The following is a 22,102-nucleotide window of genomic DNA, read 5'->3' on the forward strand; positions in this document are numbered from 1 at the left end:
AACAGTTTGTTTACCTTTTCAGCACTACTGATGGTTTTTAAAAATCATTGCTGGTGGTAAAAGTTTGCTTTCACAAACATACCAACCCAGCAAGAGACTTTCCAGCTGTTTGTAAAATATTCAGCTTTTCTACTATTGATACCATTCATTTCCATTTATTCTTACTCCAATATTGTAAGGGAATAAATAGAAGTTGAGGATTCTTTATTTTTTGAAAAAATTAAACACCTGATTACTTCACACTCTAGTTCTTAGTAAAGACGCGCAGATGCACATGTGGAAGCAGTACACTTTTCCACTCGTGCTCCTGCTCTGTAGTAATCTGAGACACCGCCCATCCCAGCAGTGTGGTTTGTTTGCAGGGGAGGCCCTGTATACATAAGCTTATTTTATTACTTTGTTTGAAGATTGGGTGTGTCTAATATAGTGGAAATTCATCAATTCAGCGTTAAGTACACACTAAACACATTTCAGAGCCACATAAAAAGTCTTTTTAATTATCTTTTTTTGGGATTATTCATATGACTGTTTTCTTCCTTTCATGAGAATTACTGAGAATTTATCATCCTTTCCAGTTCATTAAATCACTAAAATTCTTTACTAGCACTATAAATAAATATGCCAGACCATGAATTGAGGCTGGTTGATAAAGGCAGCTTTGTCCTGGTAACCAATTCTTGTTCTTGGTTAACTCACACTTCTCTGTGAATATCTATCTGTATTATATTACATTTTAGCCTTCTAATGAATCAAAGCCTTACTTTGAGCATGTGAGGACTCGCTTTGAGTTGAGCTTTAGTGTTTTCAGTTGTATTAGCCACAAAATGAGTGTAATATTATAACATTACATTTGTGCTTAGGCATGTTCAGGAGAGCCCCAGGACACATTTAATAGGAGTCTAGGTTCTTTGCCACTCTACCTAGTCTAATCTTGCATCTCAGACAGCTAGAAACATCAAATAGTCTTGGACCGTTTTTATTCAGGGCCAGTTGTGCTCCACAAATGCAATTTAGAATGCTATTAATAATTGGACTTGGAAGTGTTGGGCTTGAACCTCCCTCTTTTGTAACCATGGAAAGCCAGGTGTGTGGGTGTGGCACTGCTGGCTCTTGTTGGAGATAGGGACATGCAGTCATCAGAGAAAGCACACTCTAATCAGGCATCTTAAGGCAAGATAGAATGTGAGAAAGTACTGCAGTTGGGATGGGGAGTCTGAAAGTGTTACCAGCATGGGCCCTTGGGCTTCTATGCAATAGAAATTAAACGGCCTAATGGGGGTCACAGGCAAGGCTTTATTAGGGCTCACGTTTGAGCGCAAGGGAGACAACACAAAAGAAAAGTCCTCGGACTGGCTCCTGAGGGGAGTTTGGAGAGAGTTTTAAAGAGGCGTGGTCGGGAAAAGGGTGCCATGTAAGCATGTAGCGGTGCACAGGTTTCTTAATGCATCCCCTGTCTCATTAGCATGTTAAATCTCTACCCAGGGGTGTGATTTTTAGCATTAAAACGAGATCATAATGAGGAAAAGTCAAGGTTAGGTCAGTGTGGGCGATCTGTTCTGGCTTGAGGCAGTCAGATCTGGATAGGTCTGGTTCTTTTGCAGCCAGGTGCCATGTCAGGCTGTGTCAGTATTTTGCTTCAGTGGCCCTGAAAAACATAACTCACAAGGCAAATGGTTAGGTCCCTCTCCTTATCTGGTTATGGGCTGAATTTCAGTGACTAGGAAGCCCCTTGAATTAGGCTGGGTCATGCTGTCCCCTGTTGTTTCCCTTGGTCAGAAGTGAGGCTTGTGTCCTGTCCCTGTGCTGTCTGAGAAGCACCAGGGAAACTTCCTTGCTGAGGTGTTCTTTGGACTGCACCTTGAAGAATGGGTCGGCTTTTGATTAGGTAGGTAGGGAAGAAGGGGCAGTAAGGATGGCAGGAAGCAGTGGACCCATTTGTAGTGTGGTGTGGGAATAGTCTCATTTGCAGGGTGGGTGAATGAAGAAGACGAGTCAGTCAAAGAAGTTAATGGTGAGTTGGAGCCAGGTCATGGAGATCCAAAATGCGTTGTGAGCCATGAGTCGTGTACCTTCCTCTCACCGAGAAAGGTGAGACAGAATTTCTTTTCTTCCTGGGTAGCTGCTCATTTGCACTCCTCCGGCATGCAGGGGAGACTTTTCTTCAATTCACATGATAGCCCCTTAGGAAGAATATTACATAGTGTAGTTAAGATTTGACCACATGCCACTTAAATACCTCTTTTCATCTCCTTTTTGATGTTATATTTTAAATTTTGCAAGAGAGTGTTACTTTAAGCAATTACGGACATCAACCAGGTCTCCTATACTGAACTCTTAGTAGAAATCATGGCATCCCCTCAGCTTGCTAGGAAAATCCTTATGCAGAGAGACCTGACTCAGATGTAAATTTTGATTACTATTTTCAGAGACTGTCTGCCTGTTTCTTGGTCTGGCTCCAGTCATCAGCATTACCAGGGATCTTATCTGAGTTCATGTCATTGTTAACTGTGGTGGAATGGTTGCTTCTCTGCGTTACTAAAAAAAAAATGAAGATACTGACAGTTACGTTGCCACTCTCTGAGGATGTGTTTTGACTTTAATACTTTTAATCTGCTCATTATAGTTGAGGCCCATATGTAAATGCTGGCCACCTATTGTTATATGATGCAGTGATTGTGGAAACCCAAATCTGAGAACATATTTCCATGAATAGTCCTTACTTTCTAAATGAGACTTATTTAAGCATTATTTTATGAGCAGTTAGATTATTTTATTTCTGTACCTCTGGGCAGTTGAAGTACTGATCTGCTTAGTTGCTTTTAATTAAAAAAAAAAGACTTGCCGAATATATTATTAGAATTGAATTTTTATTTGAAATACCTTATTTTCTTAGATCTGACACATGAGATCAAGCTAAATATAGAACCTCCTCGACTTTTATTCTGATTACAACAGCATGAGAGATGGAAACAGCAAAGGAGTATTTTATCAGTGCCAAATTATTTTCTGCAGCTAATGGAGGGAGTCTGAATGTTACTTGGTGTTGATATAGTTAAGGTTATGCCAACATTTACAGTACACTGTGCCTTTATATTCTGTCCTTCATAAAAATTGCCAGGGATTGTATACTTTTAAGCTAATTAAAAGTAGCAAAAAACATATTTTTAAATTTGGTCTTAAAATGGAACAGATTTTACTTTGAGTTTTTGCCAGAAGCTGGTTTCTGTAATAAGCCTCTGTCACAGGCTTCTATTATAATTCTACTTGAGTTTTTTGTTAAAGAATATTATTGTTACTCATTTTAGAAGTGTATGTGCCTTTTTCATTTTCATTTGGTGGTATGTTAGAAATTGAGTGAAGGCGCCATGTAACTTCACAGGTGTTTGTGCTTTCCCACAGCAGAATTGCTCAGGCTTTGCTCAGCATAGCAAACCTCTAGTGCTAGATCTTGTGGTGTTTGCCTAAAATAACAATTTCATTTTAGTCACATGCATTGTAAAAATGAAGGCAGGCATTTCATTAAATAGTAATTAATTGAGACTCTTGTGACATGTGTTTGACCATGTGATGGTCAAAATGTGTGAAATTGTAAATGGTCTTTTCTGTGTGGTTTTGTTTAAAAAGAAAAAAAGACTTGAAAATTTTTTTCTGGCCTTTCCCAGTCCTGCCGTGTTTATTTTATAGTGGGCATAATTTATAATCTAAGATAATTTGTATCATTCAGATGTTGTAGTGGTGGTAGGGGGGAGGCAGCAAATTGAACTTTAGGAGAGCATTTATTTCTAAGCACCCTCGAGTGACTAGGGGCATAGCATACATTTAGGTGACTTGTATTTGGGAATCTGTTTTTATTTCTTGTAGACTTTTCATTAAGAGTTGTAGATATTGGGGAAATTTGTCTGTGACACTTGGAACTACACTAATAATCAGGACTGATATAGAATATCTGGTGGTTTGGGAGTTGTCTGGATTCTTTCTTCCCATTCCATGTGCTCATTGGAAAAGGTGACTTTCCCGAATAGAGCAAGATGTTCTTTGATTAAGTATATAGGTGAGAGGGGCTTTGGACTTTAAATGATTTGATTGGGGAGATGTTCTTGGTAATTATCTTCCTAATATCAGAAAAAAATATATCACCAGCCAAAGTAAAAAAAAAAAAGGTAAAAAAAAAATTGGAAACATCTTTTTTTCTTTGACTAAAACACATTATTTTTCTCCTCTGTCATCCAGAGCCAACAGATGACCTGGAGAAAGCCATACCAATGGTTGGGCAAGGTTGTTCCATTCCAGCATTTCCAGTAGGATTAAAGTCCCCTGTTGGATTAGAACAGCCGCTGCCCCCCACCCCCCGCCTTCCAGCTTTTTCAGAATAGACCTTCTGATCGTTGTTTTTACTTTTCTTTGGATAAAACTGTTTTCGGGTACCTAGAAGAGAGTCTCTTGTATGAGGGCTGTCTGGAAATTATCCAGCCATAATTTTCATAAATTTTCATATTAATGGCTGGATACTTTCTGGACATCCCTTGTATAATGGGATCATTATATTATGATAATGTTTCTCTCTCTTAAAGTAACATTTTAATATAGATTCTGTTTGTTGGAAAGTAAGCAATAACTACTAAGGAATCATTTTAGTTCCAGGTTCAGCCTGTGTATAAAGTTGTTGTAAGTTAATAAATCTTTGATTGATTGATAAAATATCTTTAGCAAGTATTACCCAGAGAGTTATAGGCTTCTACTACTCAGTTTTATGTACATTTTATGTACAGTTTTATGTACAGTTGTGAACCATGAGAAAATATTAGAAATGCGTTGTATTAATGCTGTAACTCTTACCAGTCCTAGCAATGCAAGTTCTCATTTTTAGATTTCCATCTAGATATTCTACCATATCAACGGTTGTCATAGTAGCAGTCTCAATTGAGAATTGTGATTATATACTTTATCAAATGACTATTTGATGAAAGCTCAATTATTCTAATGTAGTTCAGCCAGAACTCTGAGCCATCATCTTGCCTGGTTAAGGGAGTAATTAACCAACCTAAAGAAGAGATTACTTTATTTCTGTTGAATTACACAGATTTTACCTTATTTTACTGACTGTAAGGTGCCATCAGTTGTAAGACATACCATTACTTTATGTACCACTAAGAAAGAAAAAAAAAGCCCAATAGTTATGCTCATGAGGTGCCATCAAGTAAAAGATACAATCCAATTTCAGAGATGTTAAAATGTGGGGAAGAAGGAATTGTAGTCAGTAAAATACAGCACATAAATATACTCACAGTTTTAGTTGAGTATTGGTCATAATAGTATTATTAAAATGTAAAGAAAACTATATTAAATAAATCACTATTTTTGCCAAACGTTATACAAATTCTTTAATCCCAGAAACCTAGAATTGGAAAAAGATAGGAGATCTTGTAGTTAATACTGACACATTAGGAAATTTATGAGATCATCCAAAGTATGTAAAAATTAGCAATTGAGGCCGGGCGCGGTGGCTCACGCCTGTAATCCTAGCACTCTGGGAGGCTGAGGTGGGCGGATCGTTTGAGCTCAGGAGTTGGAGACCAGCCTGAGCAAGAGCGAGACCCCGTCTCTACTAAAAAAAAATAGAAATAAATTAGCTGGACAACTAAAAAATATATATAAAAAAATTAGCCAGGCATGGTGGCACGTGCCTGTAGTCCCAGCTACTTGGGAGGCCGAGGCAGGAGGATCGCTTGAGCCCAAGAGTTTGAGGTTGCTGTGAGCTAGGCTGACGCCATGGCACTCTAGCCCAGGCAACAGAGCGAGACTCTGTCTCAAAAAAAAAAAAAATTAGCAATTGATTGCCTCTTTTACCAAAGTATCTTAAACTTTGCAAAAGAAATTATAGTAGTATTCCTTTAGATAGAAGTCTTTAGAGTATCTCATGATAAATTTTATATATCCCTTTTCAAGATCACTTCACTTAATGTTTGAAAGGAATAATTTGGGATTTAGATGAGTTTAGTATTCCAAACAAGGGGCACACTGACACTGAGACACAATATGTTTAAGAGCTATAATTGTCAAATATCATGTTAAATGCCATATGGAATTTTAAAAAGAATCATTGTTCCTGTCTTCTGAGAGTTGTCACATTCTACCTTTTGGTATTCTTTTTTTTTTTTTCCCCAAATTTAAAGTACAGTTCAAGGTTAACTGGCTCTGTGTGGTAAAAAGGCGACTTAATAGAACTTATCATGAGCTTTATTGTTCTAAATAGCACTGAGATATGCCTTTCCAATATGCTTGCCTTAGTTATCACCTTTGGTGCTAGAATGCAAACTGGGTTATTATTGAGAGAGGCCAAAATGAATTGCTAGTATAGACATTGCTGGGTGACTAAGTGAACTACTTGAAGCTTCTGGTTCTCTCAGGAGGTGGGTATAGCCGGCCATCAGCCAGCAGGTGGCCTCATGGAGGTTTGAAGTCCACAGTAGACACCCAGCCTACAGTGTGGGTTCCAACTGCAGATTTGGAACTAACGCTGCAGGATTTGGACACTGGATGTAGACCTGATCCACACCACACAACTTGAATCTCGATTATTGTTGAACCTTACCTGCAAAATCAGGGAAGATTCACAGCAACCTGGAACCTGCTTGGCCAAACGTGGGGCTAGAGCAAGCCTGCAGATGGGATGAAATGTCAGTAGCCGTGCAGCCTGAAAGAGTACAAGGACAGGAAGCCAGATTAATCTTCGGGTTTTTGTCTTTGGGGTGACTGAATCACAAAGGATGTTCCCTGCATGGGGTACAATTGCTACCAATAGTGGCAGCTTACTTTGTAGCGTGTCTTCAGTTTATCAAAGTGCTTTCACAAACAAATAATAACCTTGTCTTCATAATAAACCTAGGGAGGGGGACTGGGTAATTATCCCATTTGGCAGATGAGGAAAGTGAGGCTCACAGATACTAAGTAGCTGATCTTAAGGTCACTTGTTACTGGCTCTTGCTTTTTTCATTATACCATGCTGCCAATGTTTGACTCCATATTTATTTCTAAATTTAGAAAGCATATAGTGTGTTTTCCAGCAGCTGCTGCTGTCTTTGGGGACTGCCAACATTTTCTTGCCTATCTTTTTACCTCCCAAATCACAGGCATAAATTTGCTCGGTATTGAAGGGAAAAAATAAGCAAAAACAAAATGCAATTTCATAATAACTTAGCAGGTTAAACCACTCTCCTCTGTTAAGTTGTAATAATAATTTTTGTAAGTGTTAATTATTTCTTCAGTCTGTCTTACCTTGTTTAAACCTCAGTTAACCTCACCGCTGTAGCTTTTTAGGTGTCTTGTAGTAAACCACATACAAGTCCAGACAAGGAGTCCAGAGTTTAGAGCAAGTTAAACGAGAGTTGCCAGCATCGTTAGTTGTTGACATTAAACTTGGCATTAACCGTGAATGGCTGGTTTTCTAAGTTTCATTTTACCTGGAGAGCCTTTTCTGTTTTTGAGCAGCTTCCTTGAGGCTTTTTCTTCCTGTTAGAGTTCCTCTCCATTTCTTTCCAGAAACTATTCTTTCAACATTCTTTCCTATAGTGTGCTTCTGCAGGAGTGTGGGGTATATATGTTCTTGGTTTTCATCTCTGTAAACTTTGTACATGTATTTTTTTAAAAGTAGATTAGAAATATAAAAATAGAGCATTATGTAAGGATGTGGGGTAATTACTGTAGGTGAAAATTAGAGTGAGTGGAACAAATAGAGCATGGCAAGCAGGAGATCTGCCTTCTAGGCCAGGCATTGCCCCACTAGTTAGCTATGGACTTTCCACAAACCCCTTACATTTGTGACATCCGGTTGCTTTATCTGTGAAAAAAGAGTTGTATTTAAATAATTTCTAGAATCCCTTTCAATTTCAAACCTCATTCCAGTCTCCAAACTGAATATATAAGGTTGTACTAAGTAAAGGTGGGATTTGCTGGCAAAACTTCCAGTGGTGAAAAGGATGATCTAAGTGAGCTTGAATTCTGTCGGTAATTTTGTTATTTATTGGGAATTGAATGAAGTGATTCAACTTTCTAGCAATTATAAAATCAAATGAAACGCAATATTATTACCTAAACTTTTAAGCTTGGTTCCTAATCTTGCTCACCACTGTATACCCAAAACCTAATTACACCCCATATCAGCATGTTGTATTTTAAAATACTTTCATAAAAAATCGATGGGCTTCTTGGCCTATTTACCTCATTAGGGCAGATAACCATGCCTCAGAACAGCTCGAAAATTCAGGTGGTATAGGAACAAGTGATAGAATGCTAGCTGGAAAGAAATTTTAGAGGTAAAATTTGACAATAGGTAATGTGCTGGTATCCTTTATTATCCTTCAACCCAGTGGGTGATGTTTCTGGGCTACAGACTATAGATGACGTTTTAACTATTTATATTTAATTAAGGCGGAAAGGAAGCCATAAATTTTATTTAATGTAGTAGATTATAGAAATGAAAAGAGAACAAAATGATACTAAAATTTTGTATATTTAAGTCAATCTCAGATTTTGATAACATTTTATTGTGTTCTGGGTCATGGATTACTCAGGAGGACTATGGCTTCTCTTTTCAGAAAATAAATGCACACTGCCAATTTCACAGGCCATTTGAGGGGTTTCATGGAACCCTCATCATCTGGTGGTCCCTGGTCCAGATTCTTGATAGAAAAGAACCCGGGAATGCCAAACCTTAAAAGCCCTTAGAAATAATCTAGACCAGTGTTTCTTCACTTGTGGTCATGAGATTAATGGAATGGATCAAGACAAACATTAAAAAGAAGAAGAGAGGAATAAAATGGAAAATATCAGTATATCATATAACATGCTAAAAGTTAAGTTTTGTTTTGCGAATTGTTTCTTGGGATTTGTATGCCTGTATGTGTTTGTGTGGTAGTACTAATTAAGTCAGAATATAAAATGTGTTTCTTTCTGTGGATTTAGCGTGAAATGCTAGAAACTCATGTATTCTAGACTATCCTCTTCATTTTATCACTGAGGAAGCCGAGGACCTTAAAGGCTAAATGATCTGTTCAGATCTTCCCTTCCCTCTGTTTTATTGTAAATGGTCCAATCAGAACTGAATTAGATTGATTGCTAATTTTACCGTGACACATTGCTAATTTTTTAAAATAGAATTGTGAAGTAGATTATTTTAAAATATTAAGTTGTTCATCTGCTTCACACTTGGAATTTTTTAATCCCTTATTCTTCCCACTAAAATCATCTCTGTCATTATCCTTTGAAATAATCTGGCCTGGAGCTTCCTTTCCAGAGAATGGACAAATATCTTAGGCCCTCTCAGTTGGCTATGTGCACACCTGAAACTTAGAATTTTGACATTTAGGGCCTAGTTAGAAGAATTTCAGAATGAGCTCTGAGGGGTTGAGTTTTTAATGCCCAAACCAAATTAAATTGCTTTGATTGAACTTGACAGTTGAATGCAAAACGTGGCACCAGGTGTTGATACTGGATCATTGGGAAGACACTATAATAGTCCTAAGTTATCTGTGTGAGATTGTCTCAAAGTTTAATGCCGTACGACTTGAAGAGTCTTGTTAAAGGCAGTTTCTGATCCAGAGTCTGGCTGAGACTGGATTTCTAACAGGCTCCCTGGAGATGCTGCTGCTGCTGGTCTTTGGATTATACTGTTAGTAGCAAAAACCTGCATTACCTGCCTTATTACTGTGGTAAGAAAAGGTAGCTCTCAGATAGTTTTTCTTTCTTAATTTTAAACATCCATGTTCATCAGTCCCCACATACATTCGAGTGATAATGCCTCTGTTTGCAGCACTGTTCTAGGTGATTCATATTTAGCACTACTTTGTTTAACTAGATTTTCAGGATTTTTCTATAAAAATTTTCTAAATAACTGAAATCTTTAATTGCAGAAAGAGCATTTTCTAAAATATTGCATGATTTTCTTTCTCAAACTATTATATGCACTTTTTCCTTTAACTTATTGGTATAAGAGCCATGCTTTTTGGAGATTTTCTTGGTGATGGGTATTGAGCTACATGCAAAATGAATAAAAATCACAAGGCCTTCCAAGTTCTTATATCTGTGTTTTATGGTTATTTTCCTATTTTGTTTATCCAGCTGCCAATTAATAGTATATCTGCCTCAAAGCAGCTGGTTTTCCTTTCTGTTCTGGTTGATTTTGACCTGAAAAGCCAGATACTAGATTTGTTAGAGATATGTATGGGATTAATCCCAGTCAGAAGGGCCTGCCTGGTGTGTGGGGTTTCCTACATGGGAAGTGGTCAGGAAGTTCAGTAACAGTTGAGCAGGAGAGAAATCCTTTAGTTTTAACTCTATTCTGAATAGTTAGCTGAAATAGGTGCTTATTTGTTTCTTCTTCATGCCTTTCTCCATGTGCTCTTTAAACTGGTTTCTAGATTTCTCTCTAGCATTGTGTGTTAAAGGTGGTTTAGAAGTGTGTGTGTGTGTGTGTGTGTGTGTGTTAGCCCTGCTATTGGGAATATGATAATTGTAATAAATAAGCAGCACTTCAGGGTCCGTCTAAAGTGGAGATGGGTCACCTTGTGCTAAAGACCGTGTTTCTTTTATGTAGCATGTTTTGCAGTGGCTTTGCAAATGGTGATAATAAAGAGGATATAATGGTGATAATAAAGAGGGTATTCCTTGGTCCAACTTAGTGATTTAGGGTTCTAGGGATTTAAAGACTGATTTCTTGTTTACTATCTTTAGTAGATTATTAATTATAATAACAATCGTAGCTACCATTTGCGGAGCCCTTACTGTGTCAGGCAGTCATTATTCAGATGACTGTTGTGCAACAAGGAGGGCTGTGGCCATGAAGGGTCCATTTGACTGGGGGCTAGCAAATGGCTGCTGTGCTTTGAACAAATGAGAGTAATCCAGATAGATAGGGGTGAGATTAAATCTCTTCATTAGTCCCTTTTACAAATAAATAGCATGTGTAGGACCTACAGCAGGTGCTTTTGGTTTTTTTACTTGCCAAAACCAGAAATTGTTGGAGGATTCACATCTATTAAAAACCTGTAGTAGCTTATATTCTAATTTAAAGCGGAGGGAACCTGTTTGTGTTTTAAGTAGGCAGCATCAGAACATTTATCATTTTGAATAGCCTTATTATTGGCTCTGTGTTAGAAGTTATGGATTATATTTAAAATAATAACAAGACTAAATGTAACAGTAACAGTTAAGTTGGATTTTGAGATCCCGAACAGGGCCTCATCTGACATATTTTTAGTGAATTACAGCCTTTAAACACTGATTACCAAACTTGTCGCATTTGAATCTTATTTGTACATCTAGAGTTTATCTTACTCTTCAGTGCATTTGAACATGCTGGTATAATCTTAGTCTAATTAACAGTGTTTTGTGACCTGAGACTCCTGTCAAAGACCATTGTAGGAGCTAGGAAGCACTGGGAGGTAAACTGAACACATGGCCTCAGTGCTCTTCCTTTGCACTGAAATATAACTTGCATTTAAAGAGATGAAATAAAAGAAAAGGAAAAGTAACATCCCTTGCCTTTAAGCTGTAATAAATGTGTTTAGTATGGTTTTGCTATTAATAATCCCTTTTAGCTTCTAGACTGGAAGATTTTATTTGAAGTGTCTAAAACCAAATGCTACCAAGAAAAAAGATTTTACTAGAAATACAGAGTAGATGTCTGTCCCTGCCTTTTGTTAATTGATCCTGCTTGTTTAACTGGGGAAATACAAATGTACATCTACTGGAGAGCATTCTATGGGCATAAACCCCTCCCTTCCTGTTTTCAAATATATTTCACATGTTGTTTATCTTATTTAAATATACAGTAGACAAGAGAATGCAACTGCTGTTCCTTTAATATCAGAACTACGCACGTTACAATAGGTGTCACTGTTTTGCTTGGTCCAATCCTGATTGGTGGCTTCAGCTATTGGCTGGGAGCACTGGCTGTCTGACTCCATCTGCAGGGCTGTAATACCTACTCTCCTCCGATCCATTCACCACACAACTTCAGCCGGCTGAGCAGACTCACGCAGCTCCGGCACATCTTGCTAACCTAATTCAGAAAACAAGTGCTACAGCTCTGTGCCTGTCATCTTCACTCAGTGTAGCGTTTTCAGGTGATCTAGGAAATGGTTATTTTTATGAGCAAATAAGAGAAACAGGAATCATGATGGGGATGTATTTAACAGACCTAGTACTGGATAAAACTTAAAGCCAGTTTCTATTCAACATAGTGAAAAGGTCACCTTGCCTGGCTGAGAAAGAAGCAAAATATCAGCTTGTTGGTTTCTGTTAACCTCTTAGCTCGGGCTAGCCTCATTTCCTTGATGTTCAAACCAATTTGGGATATCTAACTATAAAGAGAGACACACTGTACTCATGGTAGATGACAAGGAAAAGAACATGAAATGTCTCACCTTCTTCTTGATGCTTCCAGAGACGGTAAAGAACAGGTCCAAGAAAAGCTCGAAGAAAGCAAATACCAACAGCAGCAGCAGCAACAGCAGCAGCAAGTTGCCCCCCGTTTGTTATGAAATAATTACCTTGAAGACTAAAAAGAAGAAGAAGATGGCTGCTGATATATTTCCCCGTAAAAAGCCAGCTAACTCCAGCGGCACCACTGTCCAGCAGTACCACCAGCAGAATCTCAGTAACAACAACCTTATACCGGCCCCAAATTGGCAGGGTCTTTACCCCACCATTAGAGAAAGGTAGGTACCGGGCCAGCATGTTTACTTTAAAAGTTTTCCTGTGTTGAAGTTTCTGCTTTTGCATAACCTGTAATGTATTTTAACACAAATCTGTGTTTCCTCTTTTCCCAGAAGCTTTATTGGTAATGGAAAACTGCCTTGTATCTTTTCCAAAACAGTACAGCTGTTTTCCTCTTAGATAAAAATGTTTTTGCAAGCTGTAACATTTAAGTGACAGGGTTGTGTCTATGGGCCATAGAAGATAGAAACCTTTTATTTGTTTTGAGCCTTATGAAAAGTTTGTATAACTTTTTTTTTAACTTTGATTACTGTCTATGTATTTGCAATGATTACAAACACAGTTGTTTAGTTAGAACCTTTGTTATTTTGCGTTGAAGTTACTAAACTGTTGCTTAGCTTTCGAATCTTTTGTGGGTTTTGTATGCTGGGGAAGAGAATATTAAAAATGCTGGCTGCTGTGAATTAATGAGTTGCTTCTGTTTATAGAAATGCGGTAATGTTCAATAATGATTTGATGGCAGATGTACATTTTGTGGTCGGGCCACCAGGTGGGACTCAGCGGTTGCCAGGACACAAAGTAAGCAACAGCTGCATGACCAGTTTAGTCTTGAGATTTACAAAGAGGGACCCTCTCCATAAGCCTGGAACTTGGTGTGGGCAGCTTGCTGATGGCAGACAGTGCATGTTTTACCCGATTCCAGGGAAAGTGTACCCTCTCCAAAGGGCTTTGGCCATGCTTAATTTTTTTCTTTGTTTCCTTCTAACACTGCTTTACATCTCACACAAAAAATGCCCTCTTAACTCTCCAGTCATGGGAAGTTGTTGTGACAGCTTTGTAAAGTCATATGTTTACCCTTCTAGAAATCAGTTATATAAGCTCTTATTTTATTTATGTAGTAATGAGGGGACTTGTGCATTAATCTCTTAAAGCCTTGACATAATTAGCAGCATAGAGACTGTTTTGCGTGAACATCTTATGCTTCCATGGCAAGATACCCTGTACCTTGGCTTTTTCAAAGCAGCATACCGTACCTAAACCTGATTGCTTATAGTTGTTTTTCTGGATTGATTTACTGGAAGTGCTTTCAATTTAGTGTGTGAAATAAGATTTCCCTTTCTACACAGTATGTTTTAGCTGTTGGGAGCTCTGTGTTCCATGCGATGTTTTACGGAGAACTTGCTGAGGACAAAGATGAAATCCGTATACCAGATGTCGAACCTGCTGCTTTTCTCGCTATGCTGAAGTAAGCATCATTCATACGTTTGGAAAGAGTTTGTTTATACTGTATTTGTACTCTGCTGGTTTCACAGTTAAATGTAAGTTCTGCGTAACAGAAAAGAAGACTGATGAAGAAAGAGGGTGCTGCTTACCTTGTAAATGTTTTTGGAGAAAACTACTCTTCATCTCTCAGGGGAGGGCATGTGGAATTATGCAGGCATTTGTAATCACACCTTGACATAGGATTTGGGGGCAAGTGGCATGTATTGTGATTTGATTTTTAATGACTTATAATTAAAGAAAAATAACTTTCTGGTATAGGCATTATCTAATAGGGCATATTCTCAAAGCATTGTATATGAAGAAGTCTTCAAAGAAAATTATGTTTTGCTTCACAATTCCAGATACTATACACCTTATTGAAATGCCACTATTTGGGAGATTTCTGAGTGTTCTAAGAGTTATGGTCTCCTAACAGCAAATATAAAACTTAGAATCTGTTGAAATAATCTGATCTTTGAGCGTACATATATACACATACTTTTACCTAAAATCAGATACCTTTTCTCAAGAATAAGAAGCATTTGCATTTTATATTTTATATTGGAGGAGAAATTTTTGAAAAATACGGAGAGTCTCCTATAGCTTCATGTGGATTTATACAGAAAAACTTTAATTGGTAATACAGAAATATACAACTATGTGATATGTGTTTTTTAAATACTGCTGTATCTAGTGGGTGTTTTGCAGGCTCTAGCGTATTTAACCGGGTAGATGGAATCAGCTTCTTTATCATGTACCAGTACTAGACAACATGATAGTCTACCATGTGATTAAAATCCAGTTACTATTCTAAATAATATTTATGTGATTTTTCTTAAACTGTGTTCTAGCACACCACAGTATATCAGTTCAAGGTTATCTGCTACGCTAGGGATTTTGGTTCACTGGAATAAATAAAACTTTTGTTGAAAATTATTCAGTGAGTCAACAAGTGGGACAATAGTCCCATAAATGGTTAAAATGTTGCTATACAATGTTTGCTTCCTACCGAAAAATAAATATTATAGTTAATTCTAGAACTTAAAAGTATTTAATTCTTTATTCATATTACAGTTTTGAAATCTAATTGCTGCTGACTGGGACTTCAACAGCGGGAGATAGGGAAATTAAAGGCAAGTGAGCATGTGAAGTCCCAAAACACAAACTAATCCACCACTTTTCACCTTTGTAATCTTTTAGGGATATATGTACAGAAACCAATTTTACCTGCAAGGATCCCCACCCCTTGAAGTGAGCTTTGTATTTTGGGCAATGTTTTCTGTTGCTGCGGAGACCGGGAGCACTAGTTCAGCATTTTGGCTTTACTGCAGTCATGTAGAATGTGTGTCGTTCCAGATACATACATAATTAGGAAACATGACCAAAAGTGGCAAAGAATTACATCTAACCTAAGTCATTTGAAAAGTATCTTTTCTCACAGATGTGTTGCCTAGAGTATATGTTGATATAGCTTTTCAAAATTATACATGCACACCATGGAAAGTAGTAAGAATCAGAAATGAGTCAGGTGCCGCTTGCTCTAGTGCCACACTTGGGATAGTGATGGCCAGGTTTCCTCACTCCTAAAGCATGCATGAGAAGCCAGTTTCCTGGGGTTGTCAAAAAAAGGGGGACAACTATTCACTGGACGGTTCCAGGGTAAGAGCTACAAAGTGCTCACCGTGCTCCTGGCTGCTCCCTACGGGTCCTGGCCCTCAGTCAGGGTGTCACTGAGCTGCAGGTGTATTGTCAAGCGGCTTTGCAGTGGTAGCAGACTTAGCCTATCAGAGAAGAGAAGGACTTGCTGGGAGCAAAAAGGCAACTTGCATTTGTGATTGTGGTCATTTTTCTCATTGCCATCCTTATGTTTTTGTACTTTCTTACAGAAGCTATCGCTGATTTCTTAAGTTATATATGTTTCACCACGGTGAAATTTAATAACTGAACCAGTACTTCAGATAGCATAGCTGTGCACCTTAGGTAGAAACATTTAAGTTAAGTGTAACCAGTATGTCTGCATATATTTCTCACCAATATGTAGTTCCCACTGACTCTCTCTTATGTCCCCGTAGCACTCTAAGAGAAGCAGATGATTTTTACCTTTATGTACCACTTGGTACATTTCTTGGTACTGCCACCATCTCCCCAGCACCATTTGCCCAGGAAATGTTTCATCTCCTGAAATAGGGACAATTCGTAGGAGCATAGAAATAATGCATATTTAAGCTTTCCTACTTTGTCTTTTAATTAAATATATCTGGAAATAATATATTTTCTGATGCTCAAGGTGAAAGGAATGTGTCGGGTAGAAGGAGGAGTTTAGAGCTTAAGAAAAAACAGATACAAAAGTCTCTTGGATTCTAACTGGATGAAAGCATCGAAGTCCATATTTGATAATCCATTGAACTTAGAACTACTTGAAACATATTTCATTTAATTTCAGGTTTTATTTTGTGTTTAAGAAAATTCCAAAAGCATCAGGATGCAATCGTTGTGGTTGCCATTATAGTGTTAAAGGCATTTGTTTTTATCTGAATGTGCAGAAAGTTTCTCAGTATCTTTGATTAAATGTAAGATAGTATATATAGTAGAATTTTGCTGTTTTTTCCATAATATTGACTATCTCTCATATGCGGTTCTTTTTCAAATAGTGTTAATACTTTCTGTTTTTAAGCAGACGCTGAATGTACCTTATAAAGTAGAGGCCAGAATGATAACATGAAGTTAATGTCTTTAATTATACAAACTTGCTACTGAGTTGAAATACTAATAATTTATGGATATATTTCAGATGTTTCTTTAATCTCTAAACATGTTTGTAATAACTGTCACGTAAGATGATATTCTTGGAACAAACTTGAAAATGGTTGCATCTTTTCTTGCTGGGCACTCTCATTTTGTGAAAATTCTATTTACATGTTTTGTGCTTTTTTCCAGATATATCTATTGTGATGAAATTGACTTGGCTGCAGACACAGTGCTGGCCACACTTTATGCTGCCAAAAAGTACATTGTCCCTCACCTTGCCAGAGCCTGTGTTAATTTCCTGGAGACCAGCCTGAGCGCCAAGAACGCCTGTGTGCTCCTTTCCCAGAGCTGCCTGTTCGAGGAGCCAGACCTGACCCAGCGTTGCTGGGAGGTAATTGATGCTCAGGCTGAGTTAGCTCTCAAGTCTGAGGGATTCTGTGATATCGACTTCCAGACACTAGAAAGTATCCTCCGTAGGGAAACTCTGAATGCCAAAGAAATCGTGGTTTTTGAGGCAGCTCTCAACTGGGCTGAAGTAGAATGCCAGCGACAAGATCTAGCATTGAGCATTGAAAATAAACGCAAGGTCCTAGGAAAGGCACTTTACTTGATCCGCATACCCACAATGGCCCTCGATGATTTTGCAAATGGTGCTGCACAGTCCGGAGTATTAACTCTCAATGAGACCAATGACATCTTCCTCTGGTATACTGCAGCCAAAAAGCCCGAGCTACAGTTCGTGAGTAAAGCCCGAAAGGGCCTTGTCCCTCAGCGCTGTCACCGTTTCCAGTCATGTGCCTATCGGAGCAACCAGTGGCGCTATCGGGGTCGCTGTGACAGCATCCAGTTTGCAGTTGATAAAAGAGTGTTTATCGCTGGCTTTGGGCTGTATGGTTCCAGCTGTGGCTCTGCAGAATACAGTGCCAAGATCGAACTCAAGCGGCAGGGCGTTGTCCTGGGGCAGAACTTGAGCAAGTACTTCTCAGATGGCTCTAGCAATACCTTCCCAGTGTGGTTTGAGTACCCGGTGCAGATTGAGCCAGACACCTTCTACACAGCCAGTGTGGTACTGGATGGCAATGAACTCAGCTACTTTGGGCAAGAAGGCATGACAGAAGTTCAGTGTGGCAAAGTGACAGTCCAGTTTCAGTGCTCCTCAGATAGCACCAATGGCACTGGGGTACAAGGAGGGCAGATTCCTGAACTTATATTCTATGCTTGAAAACTCACTTCCCCAAACAGTGTGAGCTCTGAGGTGTACATCTGGTCCCTACTTGCTTGATGCTTAGCTAATCTGCAGATATGTGATCAACGCAGGTAATTTGTAATGAATGAAGCGGTAGGCAGTTTCTAATTTCCTTCAACCTTTTAATTATGTACAGGCAAAAATGCAGCATTCCGCTTTTAACTATATGCTTAAAAGAGCCAAGTTCTTACTAAGGCTTTGCGATTTTTTAGAGTTGTGTCTATGTACCTGGGGAGATTTTGTGCTCTCCAAGTGTTCCACTGACCTCCCAGTTTTGTCCCTCTGAAGGTAATTTTGGATCACCCTGAATTTCCTTTTGGACTTTATTTGATAAATAGAAACAAATAGTCTAAAATAATAAGAGTTATTTTTGAACAGAACCCCTCTACTCTGAAAAAAGCAGATAAACCTCAGTGTACAATTCTGAAAGAAGTTTTGCTTTGTGATAAGTAATAATGTATAAAGTAGACATTAGTCATGTTTGGCTTTTATTTTATTCCTTTTAAATTTGTCTTCTGGGATTTTTTTTTCAATCCTAAATTCATAATATTGTTACATATTAAATGCTTCAAAGTATCAGTGTAAAATAGGAAAATAAGAAATTGGGCATTTGTTTAGGTTGTGAGTTCTACAGATTTATATTCTTTTAGTTTAGAAGACAAAATATTGCAATACGGACACCTCTTTTAGAAGTAACTAAATTATAAAATTTTATTGTCAACTGAAAAAAGTTACAGTCCTACTAATTTAAACTAAAACAGTTTGAAAAGGAAACGTAAAAAAGTCCCTTACTACAAATAGCTTAATTGATTTCATATTAGAATACACAAATTGAAAAAGCCAAACTTTTTTCTCTCTACTTAGCCTTCGATCCCCACAGTTTGCTTGTTTTTATAAGTTGTACTGTATAGAATTCTATTCCTTTATTCCCCCTTAAAAGGACCAAACAATTCTTTATATGAATGGAGTAACAATTAGTTTTGTAGCACTACATGTTAATGTGATAAGATATTTTGTTCTTTTTTTTTTTTTGTCTGAAATATATTTTACCTGATCTACTTTGACCATATACTCTTTTCTTTGTGAATTATAATTCTGTCCTGTTCCCTGGACTGCTAGAATCTGGCCTCTGGCCATTGTAAAGTGCCAACATATGCCTGCAAGGTTTTCAAAAAATGGTCTGGAGCAACACATTTGATTATACCTAATATTCACTGCATCGGCATCACATCCAGCTTTCTTACTTGTCCACGGATAATGTAAACAAAGGAGGGAAAAGCTCATTAAAAAGTTCTCCTTCACTGATGGCTTATGTTGGTTTAGTGCCTGTGACCCTGGCAATGTCCAATGTGTTCACTTCCAGCTGAAGTATCCATGTGTTTCTGGGCAGCTTTTCTGCTCAGTGTGATCCTGAGATGGCTTCCCCCCGCCACCCAGAGTGTGGTCCCTGGCCGCCTCCTTCTCCTGCTCTGCAAGCCTGAAACTGGCTTGTCTGGAGCCAGGGGTTAGTCCTGGGGTGTGTGTGTGTCTGCGCGCCACCGTGCGCATGCAAGTGTGTTTGCCAACTCAGGAATTGTCTCCTCCCTGCCTGGCTACTGAGAGGTGGGACAGTAATGGTCCTCCTGCTGGCCCCAGCAAAGCCCAGCGAGTGACTGGCCTTACTTATTCACTGTGTTTCTGGGCCACTTCCCCTGTAGACGTGGGCTTGCTGCCTTCAGCCGGCTTCCCTGAGGGAGGAAAACACTGGATTAGGGGAAATGTTTTAATCACTTTTGCCATTACCTATGTCTGTTAGCATAGATGATCAAAAGCTGTTACTGGTGATTACAGATGAAATGAGTACTCCCAGAACAACTTTCCAAAATTGTCTAATGAATATTTCTTATTTAAGGAGATTATAGGTAGTAGTTTTGGCAAAGCTGAAATCGATGAAATAAAGGCATATTTTCAAATTAAAAAAATACTTCTACAAAGGCTTCTGTTTTTAAATTATGGTTAAACCTTTCAGTAACTCATAGCTACCATGCAAATTGGTAGACCTGATTAGAAGGCACTCTTTGTAAGCCAGAGGGAAAGAAACTGTATTTAGCGCTAATTTTATGCTATCAGATTGTTGAGGTGGGCGTGAGAGCCTTAGAGGGAAGATCGTTCATTCACTAACACTCACCGTCATTGCTCCTGTTAGCTAACTTCCTCCATGTGACTAGGGAACTGCTGGTGAAAGCCACATGAGATCCTGTACACTGGGTATTATAGAAGAACTTACTTTTATGTTAATTACTATTATTTAAAAAAAAAAAGACACATACACCATCTTATTGGCTGGTGCCTACAACTGAGGGTAAAATTTGAAAATTGTATTTAGAATAAGAAATTTTACATTCAAAACCCTATTCTCCCTTCTGCATTTTTAGCAAAGTGGACTGAAGATTAATGTGCTTGCTTTATTTTCTTTTGTAATTTTGAATTTTGTAGCTTTTAAAACTAGAAACCATTGTTCTAACAAGGCAGGCAGTTCTAATGTATAAACACAACTTTATTAAACAGAATATGCTATAGATGCTTTTCCCAATGTACCTGGCAGTCTTTGTCATTGTTCCTACTAGGGATAAAGGGGAACTAGGCTAGCAGTTCTAATGTAACATTCTTTAAGCATATCTTAAAATAGTATTTAAGTAAATGGTCTAATTTCTACATAATTGCACTGAACTGTCATTTTTGTTTTTTAAGGTGTTTAAATAAGCTCAGCTAATTCAAGACACTGTGGCCACTTGTGCGTCAGTGTGCTTGGATTTAGTAGCTTACAGCATTATTTATGAAGGAAAAATATATAAATATGAAGTACCTCATGTTGAATGTTATTGTACTGTATTTTTAATGTAACAGTGCAGATCTTGTTAGACACCTGAATGTGTATAATCATGTTAAATGCAAATAAAGTAAAACTAGTTCATAGATTTGTTTTCCTTAGCATCTTTGTGTCTCCCTTGAAATAGTAACAAATTTAATCTGGCACTCTTGGTGACACTACATTTTGCAGAGATGGTTTCACAGGAGCATTTGTTTGCTCAGTATCCAGATACCTTTGATCCCTGAAGAAGTAAAAACTTGAGGCAAAAACATAAGAGAACAATGAATATGTTAATCAATTGCATTGTTCAAAGCTTGACTCTTAAGTTATTGAGAGGGAGTGAATGGATGCATTTATATTCCCATTGTGGAATTTGTGGTTGGCTGCCATTGTGAAACCGTAGTTGCTCAAATGTCTGGATCTCCCTTCTCTAAGAGGTGTTGATACTGAACGACATCTGACTTTTGATGTGACCAGTGCTGCTCCTTCTTGTGTTGTAGTAGCTTAAGTCTAGGAATAAAAAAGTAAATGCCATATGAGAATTTTGAATGCAGATTTTATGTGCTCAACTAGTTTTTAATTATATTTCTATGTATCAAGTACATATATACACCTGTACTCATACATGTACATATGTATGCTTTTTTTCCCCTCTGCAGTTTTTCTGATGCTTTTCTCCTGCAGTTTATTGTGAAACCTTGTATATTTGCTTAACCACTTCATCTACTCAGGATTCAGTTTCTATAGCCTACCTGCTCAAAAGAGTTTTGGAATTGTTCCAAAGAATAAAGGAACTGGAACTCTCTATTCTCATCAGTTTCATCACAGTTACAACCTGAATTGCAAAGATCTTTAATCCAGGAAACCCCAAGCCATTATCTCTTCTTTGTTGCTACTTAAACTTAATCCACGTTTGTTTTCATTATCCCAAGACAATTGGGAATGATCCTCCTCCTCCATTGTTGGGACTAGGGATCTACAAAGTACACTTTATTTCCAGTTGACTGTATGACTTGCTTGTGAAAGCCATGGCCTTAAATTTGGGAAAAAACAGGAAGGAGGAGAGCATTCCTGAGGAACTAAATGGTGTGAAACTTGGAGGCAAAACAAGTAGCCCTGAAAACTGGTTATCTTAAGGGTTTATTAGAACAGGGTTATGAGTACTTTTGAGGACTTCAGTAGAAGATGTACACACTTTCTGGATTTCTCATTAATACATTTCAGCATTTTTTTCAGAGCCGTTTGCATTTATTGACCAACTACTCCCTTTGGACTACATT

The 22,102-nt window shown here is 38.0% G+C and overlaps 1 protein-coding gene across 5 annotated transcripts in view; it reads left to right on the top strand.

Annotated features, from left to right (window-relative positions):
* The window catches only part of BTBD3 (BTB (POZ) domain containing 3), a 63,822-nt gene extending 42,894 nt beyond the window's left edge, over positions 1-20,928 (top strand). The window contains exons 1-5 of one of the 5 annotated variants that reach the window (XM_012640478.1): positions 11,980-12,122; positions 12,443-12,716; positions 13,203-13,293; positions 13,842-13,960; positions 16,915-20,928. In XM_012640478.1, the coding sequence (XP_012495932.1) occupies positions 12,574-12,716; positions 13,203-13,293; positions 13,842-13,960; positions 16,915-17,947 (1,386 nt within the window). In that variant the 5' untranslated portion in view covers positions 11,980-12,122; positions 12,443-12,573 and the 3' untranslated portion in view covers positions 17,948-20,928. Of the gene's footprint in view, positions 1-11,973; positions 12,717-13,202; positions 13,294-13,841; positions 13,961-16,914 lie in introns of those variants that run through there. The other 4 variants (XM_012640479.1, XM_012640477.1, XM_012640481.1 and 1 more) reach the window with 4 other exon arrangements.
* The last annotated feature ends 1,174 nt before the right edge of the window (positions 20,929-22,102 follow it).

Source organism: Propithecus coquereli, unplaced genomic scaffold, assembly GCF_000956105.1.
Source record: "Propithecus coquereli isolate 6110/MARCELLA unplaced genomic scaffold, Pcoq_1.0 Scaffold153, whole genome shotgun sequence".
In the NCBI taxonomy this organism is placed as follows: domain Eukaryota; kingdom Metazoa; phylum Chordata; class Mammalia; order Primates; family Indriidae; genus Propithecus; species Propithecus coquereli.